General features: G+C 42.8%; 1 protein-coding gene across 1 annotated transcript in view; it reads left to right on the top strand.

Annotated features, from left to right (window-relative positions):
* Positions 1–24610, top strand: part of LOC126200194 (odorant receptor 2a-like) — a 69999-nt gene that overhangs the window by 6691 nt on the left and 38698 nt on the right. Inside the window, exon 2 of the mRNA XM_049936691.1 lies at positions 21688–21946. Coding sequence (XP_049792648.1) covers positions 21688–21946 — 259 coding nt within the window. The remainder of the gene's footprint in view (positions 1–21687; positions 21947–24610) is intronic.

Below are 24610 nucleotides of genomic sequence, written 5' to 3'. Positions count from 1 at the left end.
ATTCAACTGCTGTTCCAAGTCCTTTGCTGTCTCTGACAGAATTACAATGTCATCGGCGAACCTCAAAGTTTTTATTTCTTCTCCATGGATTTTAATACCTACTCCAAATTTTTCTTTTGTTTCCTTTACTGCTTGCTCAATATACAGTTTCAAAAACATCGGGGAGAGGCTACAACCCTGTCTCACTCCCTTCCCAACCGCTGCTTCCCTTTCATGTCCCTCGTCTCTTATAACTGCCATCTGGTTTCTGTACAAATTGTAAATAGCCTTTCATTCCCTGTATTTTACCCCTGCCACATTTAGAATTTGAAAGAGAGTATTCCAGTCAACACTGTCAAAAGCTTTCTCTAAGTCCACAAATGCTAGAAACTTAGGTTTGCCTTTCCTTAATCTTTCTTCTAATATACGTCGTTCGGTCAGTATTGCCTTACGTGTTCCAATATCTCAACGGAATCCAAACTGATCCTCCCCAGGGTTGGCTTCTACTAGTTTTTCGATTCGTCTGTAAAGAATTCGCGTAGTATTTTGCAGCTGTGGCTTATTAAACTGATTGTTCGGTAATTTTCACATCTGTCAACACCTGGTTTCTTTGGGATTGGAATTATTATATTCTTCTTGAAGTCTGAGGGTATTTCGCCTGTCTCATACATCTTGCTCACCAGATGGTAGAGTTTTGTCAGGACTGGCTCTCCCAAGGCCGTCAGTAGTTCTAATGGAATGTTATCTACTCTCGGGGCCTTGTTTCGACTCAGGTCTTTCAGTGCTCTGTCAAACTCTTCACGCAGTATTGTATCTCCCATTTCGTCTTCATCTACATTCTCTTCCATTTCCAGAAATTCTACCAGACGGCTTCCTCTTTCATTTCTTTGTCCCAATCCATATTCACCTACCATGTTCCCTTCTCTCCCTTTTACTACTACCGAATTCCAGTCACCCATGACTATTACATTTTCGTCTCCCTTCACTACCTGAATAATTTCTTTTATCTCATTATACATTTCATCAATTTCTTCATCATCTGCAGTGCTAGTTGGCATATAAACTTGTATTATTGTATTAAGTGTGGGCTTCGAGTCTATCTTGGCCACAATAATGCGTTCACTATGCTGTTTGTAGTAGCTTACCCGCACTCCTATGTTTTATTCATTATTAAACCTACTCCTGCATTACCCCTATTTGATTTTGTATTTATAACCCTGTATTCACCTGACAAAAAGTCTTGTTCCTCCTGCCACCGAACTTCACTAATTCCCACTATATCTAACTTTAACCTATCCATTTCCCTTTTTAAGTTTTCTAACCTACCTGCCCGATTAAAGGATCTGACATTCCATGCTCCGATCCGCAGAACACCAGTTATCTTTCTCCTGATAACGACTTCCTCTTGAGTCGTCCCCGCCCGGAGATTCGAATGGGGGACTATTTTACCTCCGCAATATTTTACCCAAGAGAACGCCATCATCATTTAACCATACAGTAAAGCTGCATGCCCTCGAGAAAAATTACGGCTGTAGTTTCCCCTTGCTTTCAGCCGTTCACAGTACCAGCACAGCAAGGCCGTTTTGGTTAGGGTTACAAGGCCACATCAGTCAATCATCCAGACTGTTGCCCCTGCAACTATTGAAAAGGCTGCTGCCCCTCTTCAGGAGCCACACGTTTGTCTGGCCTCTCAAAAGATACCCCTCCGTTGTGGTTGCACCTACGGTACGGCCAACTGTATCGCTGAGGCACGCAAGCCTCCCCACCAACGGCAAGATCCATGGTTCATTGGGGGGGTATATATTCTTATGGACGAAAATTTATTTCATTTTAATGAAGAACATTACTTAAAGAGGAGAGACACCACATGGGGGCCTCCATCTCATGGAAGTTACCATTTATTTTCATGAGGAAAGTAGAGGAAAGAATATATCAGATAATAGAACCAGGAAAATATTATATACTACAATGGTGGAGATACATGGATTATATCCTTTGCCAGGAACGAATATAGATTAACTACAGACTACTGAAAAAAGTAAACTTCACTTTAGAGAGGAAAAAAAGCAAGAGGGATAAACAAAAATCCTAGATGTGACTATCAGAAAGAAAAATAACCGACGTTCATTCTGTATGTCAAGGAAAACAGTCACAGCAAACCCAATATTATATTAGTGATGAAACACCCACAGTATCAAAAACGAACAGCTCCCTGCTATATGCTCTCCATAATAAACGCAGCACCACTACATAAATACACCTACAGAAAACAGATATGAAATCTTACACATGCAAGGAATCTCTCTTTACAAAACTGAATAAATAATTCCTCAAAGATATAAATTGGCGCTCGGGATTAGCCGAGCGGTCTTTGGCGCTGCAGTCATGGGCTGTGCAACTGGTCCCGGCAGAGGTTCGAGTCCTCCCTCAGGCATAAGTGTGTTTGTTTGGCCTTAGGATAATTTAGGTTAAGTAGTGTGTAAGCTTAGGGACTGATGACCTTAGCTAGACATTAGCAAACAAACGTAATTAAAGCTAGTGAAATATGTAATAGGTACACAATTATCACCTCTAACACTCGTAAACATACGCACTCATGATTACGCACCTCAGTGCCATAACAAACGGCTTTAATGCATAATAATTTCTGTACACACAACACACACACACACACAGACACACCAACATACACACACAGAAAGTCAAAACATAGAATTGCGCACAGGAATAACAGACGGTGCTTCAGCCACAAAAACAAAATAGAGGACGATCGTATATCGCGTGAAAAGTACACGAGGTGGACGTTTCTGTACAAAATATAAATGAAGTATGTTGTGTGTCAGTGAAGTGTAGTGACTAAAAGATCGAAAATCTGTGTGTAGATATGTGTATTTGAGGGTTAGGCACCTCAGCAATAAGATTATCAGCGTTTAGATAGAACAATGATAGGCAGTGAAGTAGAAACACAAAGAATCTACTTGAGTAGTAACAGCAACTTTAAAATGAGAACTGTGTATTAATTTAAAATATCTGAACCGTTTCTAATCTTGGGAAAGAGATTTGCAAGAAAAATTACGATTCTTACAGTGACCACTGAAGATGCTTTAACGTGAAGCGAAACGGAACCGATATTACGTGAGAATGATGATGTTTACTTATTGCTACCACAAGTGAGAAGCAGATAGTTCATTCTTATAGGAAAGGGAAAACTTAACTTAATAACCAGTACTGACTGTTCGAAGTTGACTTTTGTATATTCATGATTCGGGACTTTTCGAAAGGCCTAATGCAAGTTGATTTCATTTCATTTTTGACTTTTTGCAGAGGGCGAGAAGTCTTCACTGTCTAATAAATAGGTTGTCATAACAGGGTATTTTTAAATCTTTCACAATACTCGTTGCCAAAGAGTTTTTACGATCTTTAACGAATTGAGCAAAGTTCAGTCCTCGCAGCATCACATTTAGAAATTCGTTTTCACAACATTTCGAGAGTGAGAAAAGGAAATGGCGTATCTAACATAATTCGTCAAATGTTTCTTTGTAAATGTTGGAAAGGATATCACATTTTGACAAATATTGTGATCTAGATTTGTAGCTTATATTATGGATCGTTGTTTGGTTCAAAGAATGGTCAAGTAGGAATAACATACTGAGGATGTACGAACAGGATTGGTGTCTAAGAGTATTATTGTTTATAACAAAGTTGTGGGTTTCGTGATAATTTAATCACATAAAATCACACGCTTCATTCGCCGCCGTCCCATCACCCGATTGGGGGGAAAGCACCACACATTCAAATAAGTAAAACGATAGAAATTCATTGTCTGGGGCAGCCTGACCATGTGTTAACAACATGCTTCATTCAACTTTTTGTGTATATGTTTCAAATACATTCCTGTTGTAAGTACCGAAAGCAGTTGTGACCACATTAATCATTGGTTGCTGCTAGTAAGTCAGAGGGAATCAAGAAAAAGGAACTGGGACATCACTGTAAGACATAATTTTTACAACTATGTGACTGTGGCTCTTATGATATGCGATAAATTTTGATAAATTGTTAGTACCAAAATGTCCGCCTCTGTAGTTAAGTTTATACGGAACACTTCACAAAATAGGTACCGCGTCAGTCTAAATCTGTGATCCGCGTGTAATACTTTTTCGAATTAGAAGTGATGTCAACAACGAAAACAAATAAAATTCTGAAAATTATACTATCAAAAGTAGGCAAACCTGGCGAGTTCTCGATCTCAACCTCTACTGATGACGATAAATGCAGTAACGAAGGTAAAAATCAGTTTTCAGTATAACTTGTAGTTCAGTAGCAGCAGTATGTGTCCGCATTCATAGATGCGCGGTATTAATAATAAAAAAAGGCCGTTAGCTCTGCTGATTGCCATGTGGGAGGCTCGAAATCGATTCCGATTCCCGGTACAGAAAGGGATGTCTCGTTGGTGGGAAGGACTGTACAAGGGTCTGCTCTGCCTCATGATGCCTCCTGAGGAGCTACCTAATCGAGAAGCGGCGGTTCCACGTCTCGGAAACTGACGGTGGCCGGAAGAGCAGTGTGCTGACCCCACCTCCCTCGATGCGGCATCCAATGACGTCATTGACAGGGAAGACACGGCGGTCAGTACGTCCCGAATGACCCATTAGAGCCAGAATGCTGAGCTTAGCTTTTCCTAACGTCGAAATAGCCAGAATGTAGTGTAATGAAACATGTCTCCTCAGAACTTCCGTGTTTCAATTGAAATGTTAGATTCTATATGAATTTCGACCTGATTTGAATTAATTTTTATACTTAAATTATATATTCCTCACCTAAAGATAATTTTGCATATATTTTATCACGAAAACACTATTTTTCTAATAACATAGTTTTATTTTTCGTCTCGATCCATTTAACAACGTCCATTCACAATTGTTATCTTGAATGTGTCAAAAGCCAGTTTACAACGAAACTAATATTATTGTACTTTAATTTTCATGTACATAGAATTAATTTTTACATTTTTAATTTTTCAAAGTTTATTAACTCAACTGACAACTACATAGAGACAGGAAGCTGATACTCGTATTGTCAAAGATTGCCGCCTTCATTATTGTTAGACGTATAAATCATTATACACACTGTTATTTCCGGTAAACATTCTGTATATTGTACCAGAAAGTAATTTCGATTAAGACAATACTAATGAAATTTATTTGAACGTCGTCTGTTGTAGACTGATCAAGAAGCTATATACGTAATACTTACGTCAATTTTTGGCGTCAAACGTACCTCAATAGTTTCAGTTGTCCAGACTGGTCACTGTAACTATCAAGTTCTTTGTGTTGTGTTCAAATGTTGCACAATGCGTTTACTTAACAAGTGGTGTTGTAGAATGTGACAAAATTTTATCAATAAATACTGATGATGTCAGAAAGCAATAATATTCCTTCGGTTTTTCCTGGAACAAAAAACCGTGGACTTTTTAACTAGAAACCATAAACAGAAACGGACACCCAAGACAAAGTGACAGCTACAGAAAGATAAATAATATTTATCTGCTAACACAATGTTTCTGCCCTTCTCAAATTACATAAACACTGACAACACTAGAACAGTTAGCTCAACGTATGACACGATTATTTACTTTCTGAACATCCACAAATGTTCTGATAATAAAGGACATGAAACATTACAGTAGGTAGTGCTGGGTCTTATCCAACAGTCGCTAATAGGGTGCCTACGGGATGCAGCGTTCTCAGATTGCTATACAACAATTCGAACAAATAACACTAGTAGATTTATTTCTAAGTAGTAATTGACAACACTTAACTTTGTAGATGTAGGTGCCGATCTGCGTGGCCGATTTTTTTTTGTGGGAGATTGAAGTACAGCTTCACCGATTGACCGACTGCTCACGGTCTCACTGTGTTGGTGGATGGCAAAACTGTTCTTTTAGTCAGTGATGCCATGCCTAAGCTATCACCGGAGTGTACTTTCAAGGTGTGGCGGTGGGACTTGAAGTCCCATACCATCCTCCGACGGTGGAAGTCCAGGTTGCATGCAAGAGGTAACATAACGAAGGGCAACATTAGGTATACACAACCGGTGGCTTACGATGGTCGACACCCGTCGAGTGGTCAAGTCGATACTAACACTGCGTGAATGGCAGCAAGAAGGCTAACGTTAACTGTGGCTGGAATCGGAGTCCTCAAGGATGATGAGAGGAACTGGATGTCAGTGACAGTCCTGGGATGTTGTGGTGCTAATGTTTTGTAAACCAGCGACCGTTTCGTGTAGGGCTTCTACTTTGGCATATAGACACCTTGCCTTTTCTGTTATGGACGTGTTGAGAGTGACCAGGTCCGTTTCCTCATGGAGGTTAACAACCCTCGTGAGGGGAGGGGCATGCCCTCTCCACCAAAGCTGCAGGTGCTGGAGGTTTTGCGTCCTGGAGGCACTAATCGCAGTGCATGCAATGGAGCCATAGGTGAGGGAAGGTTGGACAACCAACTGGTACAACTGGAGCTTGGTATCAAGGTTCAGTCACTGCTGGTAAATATTGGGTACTATGATTTGATCAACTAGAGTCTTTTTTGGGGTACATATTCTGTATGGCGATGGAAGAACAGTTTTTTATCCATCTGGACACCAAGGTATTTGGTATCAGGGAACCATGGGACCTGGACGTCTGTTATGGTGATGTTGTGGCGGAGGATTGGGAGCCGTTTAGTGGACTGCCATAGATTTGGCGGTATTGAGGGTAGTCTTGTTGGAATGGCACCAGGTCACTGTCACGTCCACCTGTTTCTGGGGGCGAGCAATGAACTGGTCTGTTTTGCGGCCAGTGGTATAGAGCACCGTATCTTCGGCATATTGCGCAAGGTGGCAGTGTGGGAGGACTGGCATATCGTTAACATAAAGGTTAAAAAGGTTGGACACAACACAGAGCTCTGAGGGGTAACCATCGACATGTGACGTAACCTGGAGCGTCAATTTGCTGAATAAGAAAGTCACATCATGGAGGAAATTATCCACGACCTTCACATACATCTCGGGGATTGTCGTCTGTGACAGCATTTTGTACGCAACATCGTCCTCCCATATCTCGTCATATGCATTTTGCAGGTCCAAGAAAACCGCAGGCGTCCATATGGTGGAGTTAATGCCCTTGCTGACATGTTACATGATCCAAAGGACTTGGAGTTCGGCTGACAGTCGGGAAGCGAATACAGACTGTTCTGGATGGATGGTCCCAGATGCCACCAGAGACTGGGAAATGCCTAAATACCTTGGCCATGGTGTTTAGAAGGCTAATGGGCCTGTTGTTATTAGGGAGTGCAGGATCCTTCAAGGGCTTGGAGATGGCAATCATTTTGGCCTGCTTCCACTGTGGGGGAAAACGCTAGTTCGGTTCAGAATCCTGGTGATTTAGACCAGAGGATTGCGTGGGAGCCAGTGGAGTTGTCCATTTAAGATACCATCCAAATCTGGAACCGACTGTCCACGCTTCCGCCGGAGGATCCACTTTATTTCTGCTGTGGACATAAGGTGAGGGGCAGACAGAGGTGGTCTTTGTCTGAAAGTGGCAACTTGCTGCTAAAATATCGTATTCATAGTGGAGGTCATCAGTCATGAGGTTCTTGATGAGCAACTGGTTTTGAGACTCAAACGCATCAACCAGAGTTTCTATCACACAGAGGTCATCATAAGTGAAGTCATCCACTGTGCAGATGGGATAGTTGGTCTTCACTGCAGAGCGTCACAGGGCTCAGACAAAAGTCCACTCGGTTTTATGTTGGAGGAGGAAGGTGGACATCCTGTCTTCCCATTGTTCCATTTTCCAATCGGCGAGCCAGTGGCAGAATTCATGCTGGAGACACTTCATGCGATGCTTATCCTGAGGCTCACTAAACTGCTTCCATCACCTGCAGAAGCGGTTATTCTGGGTTCTGAGTTCTCACAAGAGGGGAGGCAAGTCACTGAGTGGGGTTAAAGCCCTTGGAACAATGGAAGTACAGGCCTTCATAACCTTTTGGATTCTTGTGGTTAGGTAATCAACAGCACTAACCATATCGGCAGGGGTTGTCAGGTCGAGGATTCGTCGAGTGGTGTTATTAAGGATGCTGGAAAATTGTCCCAGTCTGTGTTGGTCAAGGTAGAATGGACATCTAATGACAGAGGGACGACAGTAAGGTGCAGGAGCACAGGGTCATGATCAGAGGCCAGTACGTGGAGCGTTTCCAACGAAAACCGCATCGCAATGTTCTTTAAAATGGCCATATCTAGAACGTCTGGGTGGCAGTCAGAGTGTACTGGTATATGTGTGGGAGTGTGGGGGACATTGACCGACCTTCTAGGTCAAGGAAGAGTCTGCCCTTGGGATTAGCAACTCGAGTATGCCAAGCCAGATGCCTGGCGTTGGGATCTGCCCCAACAATGAATTTGTCAAAAGATGTCAAGGTACAGAGATCAGCTTCAAGGAATGGAAGGTTAGGGCTCAAGTACGCCACAGCAAAAGTTATAGTACCAAGGCAGGTAAAAACAGTGACTGCTCTAGCCTCTATATGTTCGATTTGTTGTAGAACCTCATGACAAGAGACTTATGCAGAAACACATCTGTGGCCACATCACGGCGAAGGAGGCGGTCAGTGCGTTAGCAAACCTCGTTGCAGGGATGAAAATCGTCGGCGGGTTTCTGGTGGGTATCAGACAGAAGTAAAATGTCCACATGGTGGTCGTAGAGTACAGTGTTCAGCTCAGTCTTCAAACCAATAAGGACATTAGCATTACAAGTGGTGACAACTAGATCCTGAGGTGGCTGGTGGTTGTGTGGTGGGCGATTCGTCATTATAACAAAATCTGGCTTAGCCCTTCAACAAGGGCAATGACCTTAGTGAGCCCATCCTCTGACTGATGGATCTTTTTAGCTGTTACACGAAAGACAGTACTGATGTGGGGCCAAGCGAACAGAGAGATGACCTGGAGGATCTCTCGCATGTCATCCCAGAAAGAAACATCTGCCTCCACCACTGTAGGAACATGATGGGTGGGCTACTTGACCCTGCGACCGTCAGGGGCAGGCGTGGTGACTGGTGGAGAAGTTGCCGCAGTGGAAGGTTGAGGCACTTTGGCAGGCGAGCAGGGGGAGGCTGCAGACAGTCTGTCATCTTAGTGGGCGTTGGTATCCGTCACAGAAGACGTTTGAGCAGGAATAGGCTGAGCTGCAACAGCGAAAGTGTTCGTTGCGGTTACAGCCAGAGGGGTCTCCTGTGTCGCAAGTGCCTCAGGCGCCTGAACATCTGTGGTGGAATGGTCGTCGGATTTACCCCATATGACAGGGAAAAGGTTGGAGTCCCGTGGTGGCGGGAGTTGTCGATTCGTCTTTGGTTCCCTTCGTGGAGAGAGTGAAGACTTCCTAGTCTTCTGGTATATAGGAAGCCAGGTGGGGAGATCGTCAGAAGCGCCCAAACAGTGGGCACACAGGTTTTTCTGAGGACAGGAGTTTGCAGTTCCCTGACGGAAGCGAGCCAGCACACTTGACACACCGAAAAGGCAGTGAACAGTAATTGCTGGTGTGCCACAAACTTTGACATCTGTGGCGCTTGGAGTGGCCGTTGCGGCCTTCATATGATTCAATACACACCTTGGTGCACAAGAGATACCTGAGTTGGCAAATGGGTTCGACGTCCTCCTTCCAAATAAGTGAGACAACGTGGGTGGGCATAGGGATTAACTTCACGGTCTCAGGGACCCTCTTGTTGTATTGGTTGACCATAGGGTCCAGAGACGGAGTAATGTGTACTTGACATCTGTTCATGTAACATCGCAATGAAGGTATTTGACGACTATCTTTGTTCGTGTGTCGCCAGAAGGCTGATGAGTGTACCAGCCTATAGCCCTGGACTTCACAAAGTTGAGGACTTGGAGATAATCATCCATGGTGTCAAGCAGGTAATTGACTTGGTCTTGCTGGTATATTGCCGCCAGTTGGCCCGCAATAAGGCGTTGCAATCAGTGTTCAGTTTAATGTAGTTAGTGGGATTGTAAACAACGATAGGAGCGATGTTCTCCTTCTTTGATGGTGGTGACTGGTGACTACGAATTCTGAGAAGCCGGACCCATGTCCTGATCCATGGCAGCAACAGTTGTCGCTGTTCCAGGTGCGGAGGCATCGGAACCTGAATCTGAATCTCCGCCGTTGAGACGGGCGCGAGCGGAAGACGGTTTAGATCGTCAGTCACGGGAGGACCGACAGGGTCGGAATCCCCAGAAGGCCCGTTAGGCCGACGAGATGATGGAGACGAAGCAGTAGCCGTCGGGGCCTCTGCGTGGCTGTCGCCTGTATTAATGCTGGGGGCCGACATGACTTGACTGTCACTAGGAGAGAGGTCTATCACCAGGCGACCATGGGAATCGTCGAAAAAGATGATTGGTCCGTAAGCAACGTTGCGGATAGGGTTCATGTGAATCGGTCACTCGGAATGGTCGCCGGTGACTTGTGGCGGGAGGCACGATGTGCTCGGCCTTAGCCCGTTGGGTGGTGTCAGTAGCAGCTCAGCTGGCGGCATGCTGGGACGGCCGTCGAGCGCACATCGCTGAGCGGCACTGGTTCCGTAACGAAGAACGTACTCGCGAGTAAACACTGTCAGGGTTCCACCTTGAGTGACAGCCGAGGCTAGCAGGAGCGACGTTTATATTCACTTCTCCCAGGTGTCACTCTTGGCGCGGCGCTGTCCAATTCTGCACACCATTGGTCGACTTTTCCTCACCGCCCTATCTGGTCTTGCGTTCCGCATCTTCGTTCCGATGCTTGTGATTACGCGAGGACAGTTCCCTTCAATTCATAGTACTGCATGACTCGTGAATTTCTTTTACGTGTTTAAAACTTTCAGTTCATAACGACGTAAAAGCAATGTCGCCCATTTATTTGCCCCTACGTATCGATATGGCTAGACTGATAGAGAACTGTAACTAAAAGCGCCATATTCTGCTAGACTTCGTTGATTTGCATCTAATGTGAAAAATAGTTTTTCAACAGGAGTGGAGGTTCTTTGTCAATTTGAGTCCGCAGCTCGTGGTCTTGCAGTAGCGTTCTCGCTTCCTGCGCACGGGATCCCGGGTTCGATTCCCGGCGGGGCCACGAATTTTCTCTGCCTCGTGATGACTGGGTGTTGTGTGCCTTTCATCATCATTTCATCCCCATCGACACGCAAGTCGCCGAAGTGGCGTCAACTCGAAAGACTTGCACCAGGCGAACGGTCTACCCGACGGGAGGCGCTAGCCACACGGCATTTCCGTTTTGTGAATTTGAGTCTTGAGACACAGATTCCATCAACAAAATCTTATAAAATACTTCCCGTGGCGTCAACTGGAGCATACGTTCCCTGACGTTTGAAAATCTAAGTAACGACTACTTTGGTTTTAAAAGGCACACCCTTAATAAATTATAGTTGGCCTAATGTTATTTTTAAAGAGGCATGTACGCCCAATCAAACTATCTCAATTGACGACAATATTTAGAGTTGATATGATAGAGTTTGTAATAGCCACAACCAATGGACCACCACAGTGATCATTATTTAAATGGAGGACCTTGTGTTTAGTACCACACAGAAAGTACAGTTATGATTTTTATTTTATTTTTATATGTTTTGGAAAGCGACTCGGACTTAAATAATTCTGTTTACTAACGAGATCCTTTCTAATGAATCAAGTGTATTAAAAAATGAAGAAAATTACGTCCCTGGACCAGCTTAAAGGTATGACAAGTCTGAATAGGTGTTCTTAATGGTCCCAAAGTACTTATAGCGCAACGGTTGAACAAAGTACACGCAGATGCGTTGCAAAATTGTGCTGCAGCCCGGGTTGACAGTCCTGCTGTTCAGCAAACATTTATGTTCTCTCGCGGTAACGGAACTGATTTCTCATCTCCACTTCGATATGTTAACCTCAGAATAAGGATATCGACACTCAAAAATAAATTTAATAGCTCTCAGAATAGTTAAATTACAGGCAGGGCAGTGTTCTACATTGGCCAGAAGGTCATTGGGAACGACCTCCGTGCTGTCTGGCACAGGTGTTATCACCTCACGTAGAACGAATTTTTGTTTATTGATGAAAAGTGCTTCCGGGTGCGAGTGTTTGATAGGCAATCCATACAGAACCCGCCGGACAGCAGACGCCCAGAGGAAATGTATAGTGGTCTGCGACTAAAAGTGTTGGAGTTCACGTAATGTGTGCTCCGTGTTTTGTCTGTGTATTATTCAGCAGTCGCTCTACCGACAGTAAGAGCCGTCGTTGGCTGCTATACAGAACTGTTTGCAGCAACCAGTATTTATGATTAACGCGCCTGTGAGGCTCTCCATTTAGTGAAAGAATGATAACTTTGAGAAGCGCAGGGTATACATTACAGCTTCGAGAGCCGCGGTGTCAAATAAACAACGGCATCTTCCTCATATCTTAAAACTACCGTCGGCCACGTGACCCGAGAACGACGTTAAAATTCCAGCATAAGACCTGCAGCCCCTTCCTTGTCGCCAGGAACCCGGAGAGGGCGCAAGTGAGCGAGTCGTCTGAGGTCTGCTTCAGTCCGTGGCGAAAAATAAGGTCTATACTAATTTATTTTCTCCCCCTTTTCTTTAATAGTATTCACTGTATACATCCTTGTATATTATAGTAAAATATAGGTCATCGGATTCACTGTTTTCTGATTTAATTCGTAAAAATGTAGGTGTCATTATAAATGTTATGCTCTTTCTAGAAGTGAAAGTTCCGATACACTTTTAGTTTGTTTGAACGATTTATTTCCGATCCGTTACGTGCTACCACTTGGGACTTAAGCATCCACATTAATTTTGCTCAGAGCTCTTCATTTCAGATACCTTTTCTTTTATTTTGATTTTTCGTGCAACACTGTTTTCTTCTCAGTAGCCAATTCCTACATTAATAGACTGTCTGACAAATCAGACTGACTTATATGTGTCTGTACGCAGCATCTGTCTTACAGTATACGTTATGTCTGTTGCAGAGGAAATATGATACATTGTTAGCCTAGAGAAAAGAAACGACACCACTCGGTAATGATCTTATGCATGCTGCATAATATTACCGAACTTAGATATTGAATTCCTAAGTCCAGTCGCCACAACTCTTTACAATAACACATAGTTGCATATATGAGCAGTACACATAATTCGCTTTGGACAGAACGGTCATTTTAATCGTTATTTTTTTCACTTTTGAAGAATGTTTCACATCTTTGTACTTAAATTCATTATCGAGACACAGTTTAAAAAATTCTTGAATGTCGTGTAGATTAGAATATTTTTGAACATCTTCTCCCTGACACATTTCTCAATATGTTAAGCAGACATCAAAAATCAGATAGCTACAAATCAGTTGCTCTATAATTAGACAATATAGTGGCTACACAATTAACATAGCGTTAAAAGGTAATATTTAGATGCTATGGAAAAAGTTTGCAGAATTTTTTTGGAACACGAGATACGCAGTTTGGGAGCAAACGATAGTGATCTGAGCTTAAAAGTTTATGCTTCACACTAAACCGTCCAAATGGCACTGAGTTCATCTTCATCGTTCTCCTGATCAGAAACCCTTCTGTGTATAATTGCAGAGAGTGGTTTCCACAGATCATATTTTCTAAAATGTGGTTTTAAGAAGGGGTGGATAATTACAAGAGAAGTTACCAAAGAGCGTTGGTATGTTATTGACACGCATATTAAGCTTAAGCCCTAAACGAAATACTTCGTCTTGAAAAATCTCTTAATAATGCCTTTCGGGAGTAAACTCGGCAGCCTTCGGATTTTATAAAATTTGCTCTTTTGCTGGCCTATTTTAATAGATTATACTAGACCATGAACAAGTCGACAAATTTTGGCTCTGACCAGTGATTTCGTATTGTGCTTCCATTAGTTTCTTCGTTTTATTTTACAATTAAGTTCTTCATCAACTTGATCTGGTCACTTAATTTCGGACCCTCGCCTTGCTACGTTCTATTTTATGAACGAATCATCACAAGGGACTCAGCTGTCCAGTATCGAGACAGAGAGCTGCCACAGTAGGTGGTCACTGTTAGTGTAGCCAACGCTCCGGAACTATGAAAACGACTATAGCATCAATGCAGTGCTTGCAGCGCTCACCCCATCAATCACTTAAGAAAGTCACATATATTCACGCTTTGTATGAAAATATGTTACTTTTGTATTGCTTACCCGAACTGACGTTCGAAATTCACAAAAAGATTCGACATGTATGAAGCGTTTTCCCGTCACTTTTCTATGATCATTTACTACTTACAAAAAGGTACTGATATCATTTTAACTATTATAGGACGACAATAATTCTACTTTTTTGATTACGTTGTTACCTACACTATTACAATGCAATTTCTCGTAGTGTGTTGCGCGATTTCAGTAAGACAGCATTTAAGGAATGTATATTGCTTGTGAACTTGACTGAGTGGTGCAAACAAAGGGACTAGTGAACATCCGCCGGCAGCTGTCGCCGAGCGGTTCTAGGGCTTCAGTCCGGAACCGCGCTGCTGCTACGGTCGCAGGTTCGAATCCTGCAACGGGAATGGATGTGTGTCATGTCCTTACGTTAATTAGGCTTAAGCAGTTCTAAGTCTAGGGGACTGATGACCTCAGATGTTAAATTCCATAGTGCTTAGAGCCATTTGAACCATTTTGAAATGCATATCCCCTAAATCGGTGAGTAGCAGTCCCAATGGCTTTCGGCTTATGGTATCAGTAATTAGTCTTCTTCCTGATTTTAATCATTTGCAGTACTGAGGCAAAGGATCATATTACGTTGTTAGATAACGTGGGAATTTACTTCAGAGCAATTTCGAAAGTGTGATTTGCAAGACGTGAAAGGAAATTTCTAAAACTAGTGTGACCGTCAAAGAGAAATTAAGGTGGGTAAAGAACGCTTTCTGTTCTATTAGTTTCACATTCTACAGGGAAATAAACTGTTTGTCAAAGCTGTACTTAGACTACAGATACAGATAGTGATGAATCTATCAAATTCAAAGAAGTGTGTGGCACTGTGGTGGCATTAGCTGTTGCTAGTTGCGGCCTACACCGCTGACGGGATTGTAACATGCCAACCTGGTATGGAATATTCAAGATTTGAGAAGATATTTCCTTGCGCAATGTAACTATATATTTATGTTCTGTTTTGAGTAGTTTTGTAGCAGTAACAGGTTTTAGCGTACGAAACTGTCTTCACTGCTACAAAACAACCTTTATTGTATTGGTACCGCAGAGAACTGAATGGGTACAACAGGGACACCAGTTTCGACAGCGATTTATTGCAACAGAAACGCTTTATCAAAACGCAATATAAAATAAAATAGCCACTGACGCTAAAAAGGGAGTTATGTCAGATAATGCATATGGTTCTTACCGTATGAAATGCAAGAACATATGAAACTGTTTGTACTACCTGTTTGTACATTGAAATAAAGTTTTTTAGTTTCATCATGGATGACAGAAATCATTTGATCCGTAGCGTCTCTTAAAAAACCTACCAGTTTTTATCAAGGAAAAGTAAGCAAAATCACTTAGAGGAAACGCAGATAAAGTGGAATTTTATTAGGAGGAATCTGATCACAAGTGTCCTACAGGTGTACAGTAGGATAGGATGCGGTTCCACAAGACAATGTGTGAACTGATATGTCGAAGGAACCCTATGTTTCATTTCTGAAAGTTGTACTGTGGTGGATATTGTACAATTCTTCAAAAATGGCTCTGAGCACTATGGGACTCAACTGCTGAGGTCATTAGTCCCCTAGAACTTAGAACTAGTTAAACCTAACCAACCTAAGGACATCACAAACATCCATGCCCGAGGCAGGATTCGAACCTGCGACCGTAGCGGTCCTGCGGTTCCAGACTGCAGCGCCTTTAACCGCACGGCCACTTCGGCCGGCGACAATTCTTCGTTCGTTGCCATATCTTGATTGATGATCAAGTAATACATGCTTGTAATATTCAATGACAGGAAGATTCTGTGTAGATTCCCTTCATCTAGATTTCCTCTAATTGATTTGGTTTCATGTAATTCGTTAAAATGTCATGGATACATTTTAAAATACACTACTGGCCAAAAGATATCTATCACCCATGACAAAAGCTCTACACTTATTTATGTACAAACACTTCATACAAACTGAATAGACCAAGAAAATAGGTATTTTCTCTCTCTATCATTAAGTGCGTTGCATTATGGTCTATATTTTAGCGTGTTCAGGATACCCACCGTTTGCTCTCAGAAGAGCTGCACAAACTCTTGGTATTCTGCAGGTAAGATATATCAGTGTTTTTGCAGCTATTTCAGTCCAACACGTTTGTAAATTATCGTACAGACTTTCAACATTAGATGATCTCACTTTTCTCATATCCCTTTTCAAGTTCATACTATGAGAGGTTAATGGGATAGAAGTCATATGACTGACTTGTCCAAATCATTTTCTTCTGTACCCAACCATTCCGTTTTCTACTGGTATTCTCTCTGCACAAATTAAAAGCATGTCTGGAATCACTGTCCTCCTACAGAACAAATCCACGACCAGTAAGTCTCTTGCCAGGTGGAACTGCATTGTTGCTCCCCTGTCGTGTGGTATTATTCCTTCTTTAATGTTACATTACTTCTCACAAGATGAGTGAATTTATCACCCATAAACCATCCCGACACCACTACCACTGTCCACCATGCTTCACCTTTGGCTTCACACACTGACTCTTCATACGTTCTCCTCGAAGTCGACGAACGAACATTCGACGATGGCGTCCACATTCCTCAAACTCAAATTAGTCAGTGAATAACACCTTGTACCACTGCTACACGCTCCCGTTTTATGCTACTTCACCCACTACAATCTTCACGCCATTTTGTTTGCGTGGTGAAGGTTGTTTGACCGCTATGCATCCATTAAAACCTTGTTCACGAAGGCTGCGTCGTACTATTGGGATCGAGATTGTAGCTGCTCGCGTACTATTTACTAGCCTGCGAATTACAGGGGCAGTACGAATATTGTGACGTTTACCCGGTACGCATATGAACTGATGACATGTTACTCGGGGTCCTCCGGATCGCGAAACACTTGCATTGGCATCAGTTTGCGTGATCCATTGCGTTGTATACTGCTTGTCCCATTAGAAGGCAATATGTTACGAACATGATCAGATATACTTGCACACTACTAGATGCACGTAATTCACATCTACATCTACGTCTACATCATACTCCGAAAGCCACCTAATGGTGTGTGAAGGAGGGTAATTTCGGTACCACTAACTGATCCCTCCAACCCTGTTCTACTTCTGAATAGTGCGTGGGTAGAACGATTGTCGGTAAGCCTCTGTATTGGCTCAATTTCTCGAATTTTCTCCTCGTGGTCAATACGCGAGATGTATCTGGGGAGAAGTAATTTTTTGTCTGGCTCCTCCTGAAAAGTACTGTCCCGAAATTTCAGCGGTAAATCTCTTCGTGATGCACATCTCTCTTGTAACGTCTGCCAGTGAAGTTTGTTTAGCATCTCCGTAACGCTCCCTCGCCATTTAAACGATCCCGTGACGAAACGCGCCGCTCTCCGTTGGATGTTCTCTATCTCCTCTATCACTCCTGCCTGATAGGGATCACAGATAGATGAACAATACTCAAAAATCTGGCGAAAAAGCGCCTATAAGCCAGTTCTTTCGTGGATGACTTACATTTTCTTAAGATTCATCCAATCAATCTGAGTCTTGTGTCTGCTTTTCCCAGTATCTGTTTTATATGGTCATTTCACTTAAGGCCGCTGTGGATAGTTACGCCTAGATATTTTATGGCAGACGCTGTCTCCAGCTGTTTATCGTCAATAGTGTAGTTGTACAGTAGTGGGTGCGTAAAATGTTACACTATTTACGTTCAGGGTCAACTGCCAGAGTCTGCACCATTCACCAGTTCCCTACAGGTCGTTCTGCAAATTCTTACTATCTTCTGCTATCTTCTGACGTTGCAACTTTCGTATAAAGAACTGCATCATTTGCGAATAGCCTTAAAGAGCATCCGACGCTTTTTACTAGGTCATATATATATAAGCAACGATCCAATCACACTTCCCTGTGGTGCTGTGGATACTACCTTTAGATCTGTCGATTAAGTTCAATTAAGAGCGACGTGTTGAGTTCCATCTGCAAGAAATTCTTGAATCCAATCGCAGGTCTGCTCCGATACTCCCTAAATAGTATTTTTGTCATTAAACAGCAAAGCGGTACGGCGTCAAATGCCTTACTGAAATCAAGGAACACGGCATCAGCCTGAGCGCCATTGTCCACTGCGCCGTGGATCTCGTGGAGGAACAGAGCGAGCTGAGTTTCACAGGATCTCTGTTTCTAAGCGATTGAAACTGTTTTTTAATTCCGCGATCGGTTATCTCAATATATGCCATTTCGACGTTCGCACGACGATTGAAAGGAGGAACAGTGTTACTATCTTCAGTGGTGAAACAACTTCGGAAGACCGAATTCAGTATTTCGGCTTTATCTCTGTTATCTTCCGTTTCGGTGCCGGCGTGGTCACTGAGAAAATGAATAGATGACTTTGACCCACTTACTGATTTTATATAAGACCAAAATCTGTTAAGGTTTCTACTCAGATCGGTTGACAACGTCTTGAACGCTTCGCTCATTGCTCTCCTTACACTCATTTTCGCTTCGTTCAGCTTTTGTTCCTCAGCTAGGTTTTTACTTCTCTTGAATCGGAGATGAAGTGCTCTATGTATGCGTAGCGCTTGTATGTATGTGCAGCATTGTACTGTACTGTACGTATGTACTGTAAAATAACGCGAACTGCTTGCTGCACAAACAGCCGAAGGATTGAATCCTATTCGAATACAACCATCTTAGGTAAAAACACGTCAATGTTGTTGTGGATACAAGTCATCTCTCCTCTGTACGATCAAATTGTTAAATACACAATACAGACGCTTAGTCTTTACGTGCGTATACTTCTTTTATTATCAGAACGGGGATTTGATAGAACACTCAAAACGAAATCCCTATTTTAACCACAAATCCGTAACTGCGATAGATGATCGAAGACTTTTGACGCCAGTGTACGCTACGAATTTTGGTATCTTTGCACGTAGGTGAATTCGAGAAAATATATATTTTAAAGCGTTTGGTGTCTATTGTGCCGGCGGTCTGCTCTATGTTTACGGTTCCCATCGATTTATTAAAGACTTTATTATGGTTCTGAAAGAATTTTTATGACCCTGAGGTAAAGAAGCAAAGCAAACAGGGGAAACACGTGGATTCACTACAGCCAAACAGGCAGAGAGTAAACTATTATCGGTGAAGGTGAGGCTGACTGATTATTGGGACTGCCATATTGGGCTGACAGACTATAATCGTAAGGGGGATGTGAAGGTGAAGAGTAGCTGGACTCTAACCAATAGGTTTTTCTTTTTCTTTTTTTTCACGAAGTTTCCTCAACTCACCTCGTATAGGATACAGCCACATATGCTGTTTCTTCGGTCTGGTGAACTATACTTCACCCCCCCCCCCCCCCCCTATTCTTTGGACATTACACCCAGTGACTTTAATCTCTTTCCTCGGATGGAGCAACCATTGCGTTTCAGGCATTTCTAGAATGACAAGAAGATGAAATTCAAGCCGAAACGTTTCCTGAACAGCCGAAATGCAGACTTCTGCAACAAAGGTCTCCGTCAATTTACCCATTGTTGGTCAATAAGTGCCGCATTGGAGTTGAATACGTTAAGAAGGTGTACTAATAGCGTCACTAACATTCACGGTCGTAGTTTGATTTTCTCGAAGTGATAGTTAAAGCTTTAATACTACCCCTCGTATTTTAGTAACAAGTGAAACGTATCTTAATAATTAAAGGGTATCTTTACAATTAATCTGGATCTGGATGGTAAGGTATGCACTCAATACAACTGTCGCGCAAACGGAATGCAGTAGGATCTGCCGTACATCAGCGTTGGATGAAGCGTGGAGTGGAATTTTAGCAGTGAGAGCGTAAACAAAAATTCTGACAAAAGAACATTTATAAGATCTGTAAATTTAATAGCACACATGAATATGTGTAGTGAGTAATGTGATGGTTGTCGTTGCCAGCAATCTATTACGGTTCAAATGGCTCTGAGCACTATGGGACTTAACATCCGAGGTTATCAGTCCCCTAGAACATAGAACTACGTAAACCTAACTAACCTAAGGACATCACACACATCCATGCCCGAGGCAGGATTCGAACCTGCGACCGTAGCAAGAGCGCGGTTCCGGACTGAAGTGCCTAGAACCGCTCAGCTACCGCGGCCGGCCAAATCTATTACGTCGCATAATAATTAAACGTAGAACTTTGCTTCGGTGTCCCCTATATGGTCTATGATCTATGGAAGAGGAATGATTAAAGGATGGTTTAATCACGAACACTTACATTCACACGCACTTGAGAGACTAACAGGAAGGAAAAGAACTAGAAACATTCACCACAGCACACGTGGGTAGCTAGAGGGGCTCTTCTCTTAATTTTAATATGCGGGATAAATGAATAAAATTTCTATTAAAGTGAATTGCTATGAAAATGATGAGTAAATAACAGTCACAGTTAATTCAGATGTTCTACAGTGGAAGATCACTGTGGCCTTGGCACTGTACACTTTCTCATTAGATCACGACTACGTGGTCCTCACAAACAAAGGCGTGCACGAAGGAAGTTACCAAGTGAGACGCATTGCATAAATTGAGTCATAAAATCACGGAAATCATACGCAATATACATACTCTTAGGAAAGGGTTACTAAACAAAATGAACTGAATCACAATAAACTCAACACGGCTGCACTTGTTTGATAAACAGTTCAACTGAACAACAGCCCACACCGTCCCTGGATTTTAACGCATTTAACACTCGCGAATTAGCAAGTAAAATTTGTCACACAGGATAATAAACTATGAACTGTGGAAGGAATCATTTACTTTGCTTAGCTTTGAAAACCTTACATAAAACACAACATTAACTTCTCATCGAAAAGGGCACACTTACCGCCAGTAGGTCTCACCCGTCTCGCGTCATACGGAACACTAACACGAGCATTCGCTCTCCAGCCAAAACCGCTCCCCGTACCTACAGACTGGCCAGAGGAACACCTGTCATGGTGCCAAACTATACAAAAGGTTCGTCGAAGGCGAAAAGAAACTCTTTGCTACCTGGTACGTGTTTCCTACAGTTGGGTGTTCTGATACAGTGGCAGTCTATTACATTCCCATGGAACTACACACTGAAATCCGTGCACACTCTCGTTCATGCATTCAGTTGATCGGACAAGAAGAGGAAGGAATAGATACAGTGACGTATGACACTTAAACGTATCAAACGTGCATATGGAGCTCCGACAAGTACCAATAATCTAATGAAATGTTAAAACGAAATATGTATATTATACTGTGGCCACGACAAACACACTGAGCTGCTCAGTCTTTTCCCTTTCCTTCTTTACATCTTGGATAATAGACCATTTTCAGCAAAAGTTGAGGAGCCAGAGTGAAACAAATTAGGGTGTGTGGTATGGCGAAATCATGAAGGGGCTCAAGCAGAGAGCCTTCACAAGGAATCAAAAGTGTCTGTGTATCGCCAAATTTGACGTTGGTTTTAGTGTTATGGTTATGAGATATCCGTTCGTGTTTGCAGGGACATGGAATACAGAGAGCGTGCCCCCGACCAGCTCCTGGGTCTTGAGGCGCTAGTGCTGCGTCTGTTGGGATTCTGGAAGCCGCAGCAAGGCCGCAGGAACTTGCCCGGAGTTCTGCTCACGGCCATAACTCTGACATCGCTCTCAATAATTCCTGCTGGGGCTGCTGTCAGACTGTGCGCAGATTTTCCAGAAGATCTGGACGAGTTGGTCCTTTGCACCTACATTTTTATTACTTGCTTCGGATCTTTGATTAAGGTGAGAACTAGAAGTTTTGAAGAATGATAGCTCTTGAAAAAGCCACGTACAGCATTGTAGACGGATTGTTCTAAATGGTAGCCAGTCACCCCTATTCAAGTTTAGTGAAAAATTTTCACCTCTATTTTAGCGCTGTTCTAGAATTACAGAATTTTCGACGATCAGTACCAGCAACGACGTCTCTTGTGTGATTGGGAAGATCAGTATTCTCTGAGGTTGTATAAAGAACGATTAAGTGGTACGGGAACATAAAAAGAAGTGATCAATCACATTTCGACTCTTAGAGGTCAAACAGTCGCGTATGTGGAACACAAGAGTAGATGATGAACCTACACAGCAACTAAATGGTTATAGACCGCCCAGTTAACCACATTTGGAAATAAAAGACGTCTTGCCAGTACGTACATATTCACTAACTGATCAAAAGTATCCACCGACCCTTACGTAAATTCGGAATCTACCACTAGCTGTCTGGAGAGACAAGGCCTTAGGTGCAGATGTAGGTGGAGAGTAATGTGTTGTCAGTAGAACAGGAGTAATGGTATAATACATTCGTCTGTTATTTCAAACGTGGAACTCGATATCACGTGAGTACGAGAGAATGAAGAACATTTCAGCACTTCTAAAGGTGTCGATGGCGACTGTTGGTAATGTGCCTGTGAAGTGGAAATGCGAAGGGACAACCACTGCTGAGGGTCGTTGCAAAGCATGCGTCGAATCAGGGGAAGGAGTCACTAGTGAGTTCCGAAGTGCTAACAGGAGTCCAGCCAGGGCAATGCAGTGCGTGGGGAGTTAAGAAGTAAAAGGTACAATGGTCGAGGAACTCCTCGTAAGCCGGATGTATCTCTGTAGTCAGCACTAAGCGAGACTTGAGGTGTAAACAGCGACGCCACCCAAAAGTGGATGAGTGGTAACGACTAACTTAGACTGAAGAACCACGCTATTCCCTGTGTCCACCTGATGGAAGGATTTGGGTTTCGGCGAATGCCAGGAGAACGTTACTGCCACCATGTCACGTCAGCAGTGAAGTACGGGGCAGATGGCGTTACGGTGTGAGGGCCTTTTCCGAGATTAGTATGTGGCACCCTTCTTGCGCTTAACACTTTGCCGTCCGCACGTCTCGTAGAAATTTATTCGCTTGGCGCCGGCAGCGCTAATTCGGATTACTTGGCTTCTCGCCGGCCGCTTGTCACCTTTCCGTTGTTGACAACCTTCAAACACGTTGACCTTTGCGCGCTTTAATTTTCCGGAAATCCTCTATTTTGCCGTGTCGTTCCACATACTTGAATTTTATTTTCAAGTAACTTCTCTGCAAATTCTACAGTGTTATAATAATTATCCATACAGAGGTGATGCCACTTTCCATCAGAAGGTGTCAATAGTTCCATCACTGTTTTTGCTAAAGGCTGTTCAGCGGCGGAATATATCTTGAATGAGCAAATGTGCCCCGTACTCGAATCACACAGCATCCGATTGAGTATGCCATATTTCGTAATTTTCGACGCATTGTAAACTTTAAAATTTAACCGTCCACACCACGGTATCATTCCTTCATCAGTGGAGATGTTTTGACTTAGATTAAACGTTTCTTTAAACTTTTTGGAAAAATAATCAATTTCGAATTGCACTTTGACAAGCCGGTCGGCATTATCCGGTTTATAATTGGTGTCGGAAAAATGTAAAAATGATAATATTTGTCTGAATCGGTTGCGGGACATCGTTTTGCGAAATATCGGTGAGTCTATCAACAGATTCGTTGACTAATAATCACCGATCCTTGCTTGTTTTACAGTTCCCATGAGGATAGAAACCATAAACCATTTTCTAAGTTAGGGTCCCGTAACGTCGACAAATTTGGCATTTTTTTAAATCCAGTTTCCTTCTATTGCAATTTTGACTGTAGTACTTGTAGGTTTGGTTGCTAATATATTGAAATAGATCGTTCCCAGTATATAATTCTACGATATCCTCGACGCTCTGTGTATCTTTAGGAAATTGTTTGGCTCCGGTATCCTTCAGATTTATTATTGATCCTCGGTAAATCAAAGTATAATCGCTGTGAACTGTCTTCTTCGTCCGATTCAGCCGAATCAGTTGGCAGCCCTAGTGTTCGCCGAATTCTTCTTGGACGTATTTCACTATCTTCCTACGATTTTGCTTCTCTTTCATTTTTTTGATATCCAATATCTTCTTCCCAATCGGCCAAGTCGTCCTGAACGTCAGACAAGACGTTCACGCATTCGCCGTAAATAATCCTATTGTCTCTTCCGTCCGCCATGATGAAAGAAGACAAGTACTTATAAAAACAAAAAACTTGTTGGCTTGTGTAACTTATTGTTACCTAAACAAAACACCAACAGAATGCAAAAGTTACTAAAGTGCTGTCGCCGGCCATTGACGATACTATGCACACGACACCACTGTGGTGTCGCCGGCCGTTGACCGCTGTTTCGCGCACATCACTGTGGTGTCGCCGGACGGCATAGTGTTAAGATAGACCTAAGTGGGCAAGAATATAAATGCATTTGACAGCATTGCGTAGTTGCTGCGTAAAGTTGAGGAAGAACCTGGGGTGGAAGCCATTTCTCCACATTGAAACACCTCACTGAACGTGTCTCCAGCAGAGCTCGCCATAAAAACGAATGCCGGACACTCCTTATAATA

This window comes from Schistocerca nitens, chromosome 1, assembly GCF_023898315.1.
Source record: "Schistocerca nitens isolate TAMUIC-IGC-003100 chromosome 1, iqSchNite1.1, whole genome shotgun sequence".
In the NCBI taxonomy this organism is placed as follows: Eukaryota; Metazoa; Arthropoda; class Insecta; order Orthoptera; family Acrididae; genus Schistocerca; species Schistocerca nitens.
Note: the sequence above shows the minus strand (reverse complement) of the source record. Positions and strands in the feature narration are given on the sequence as shown.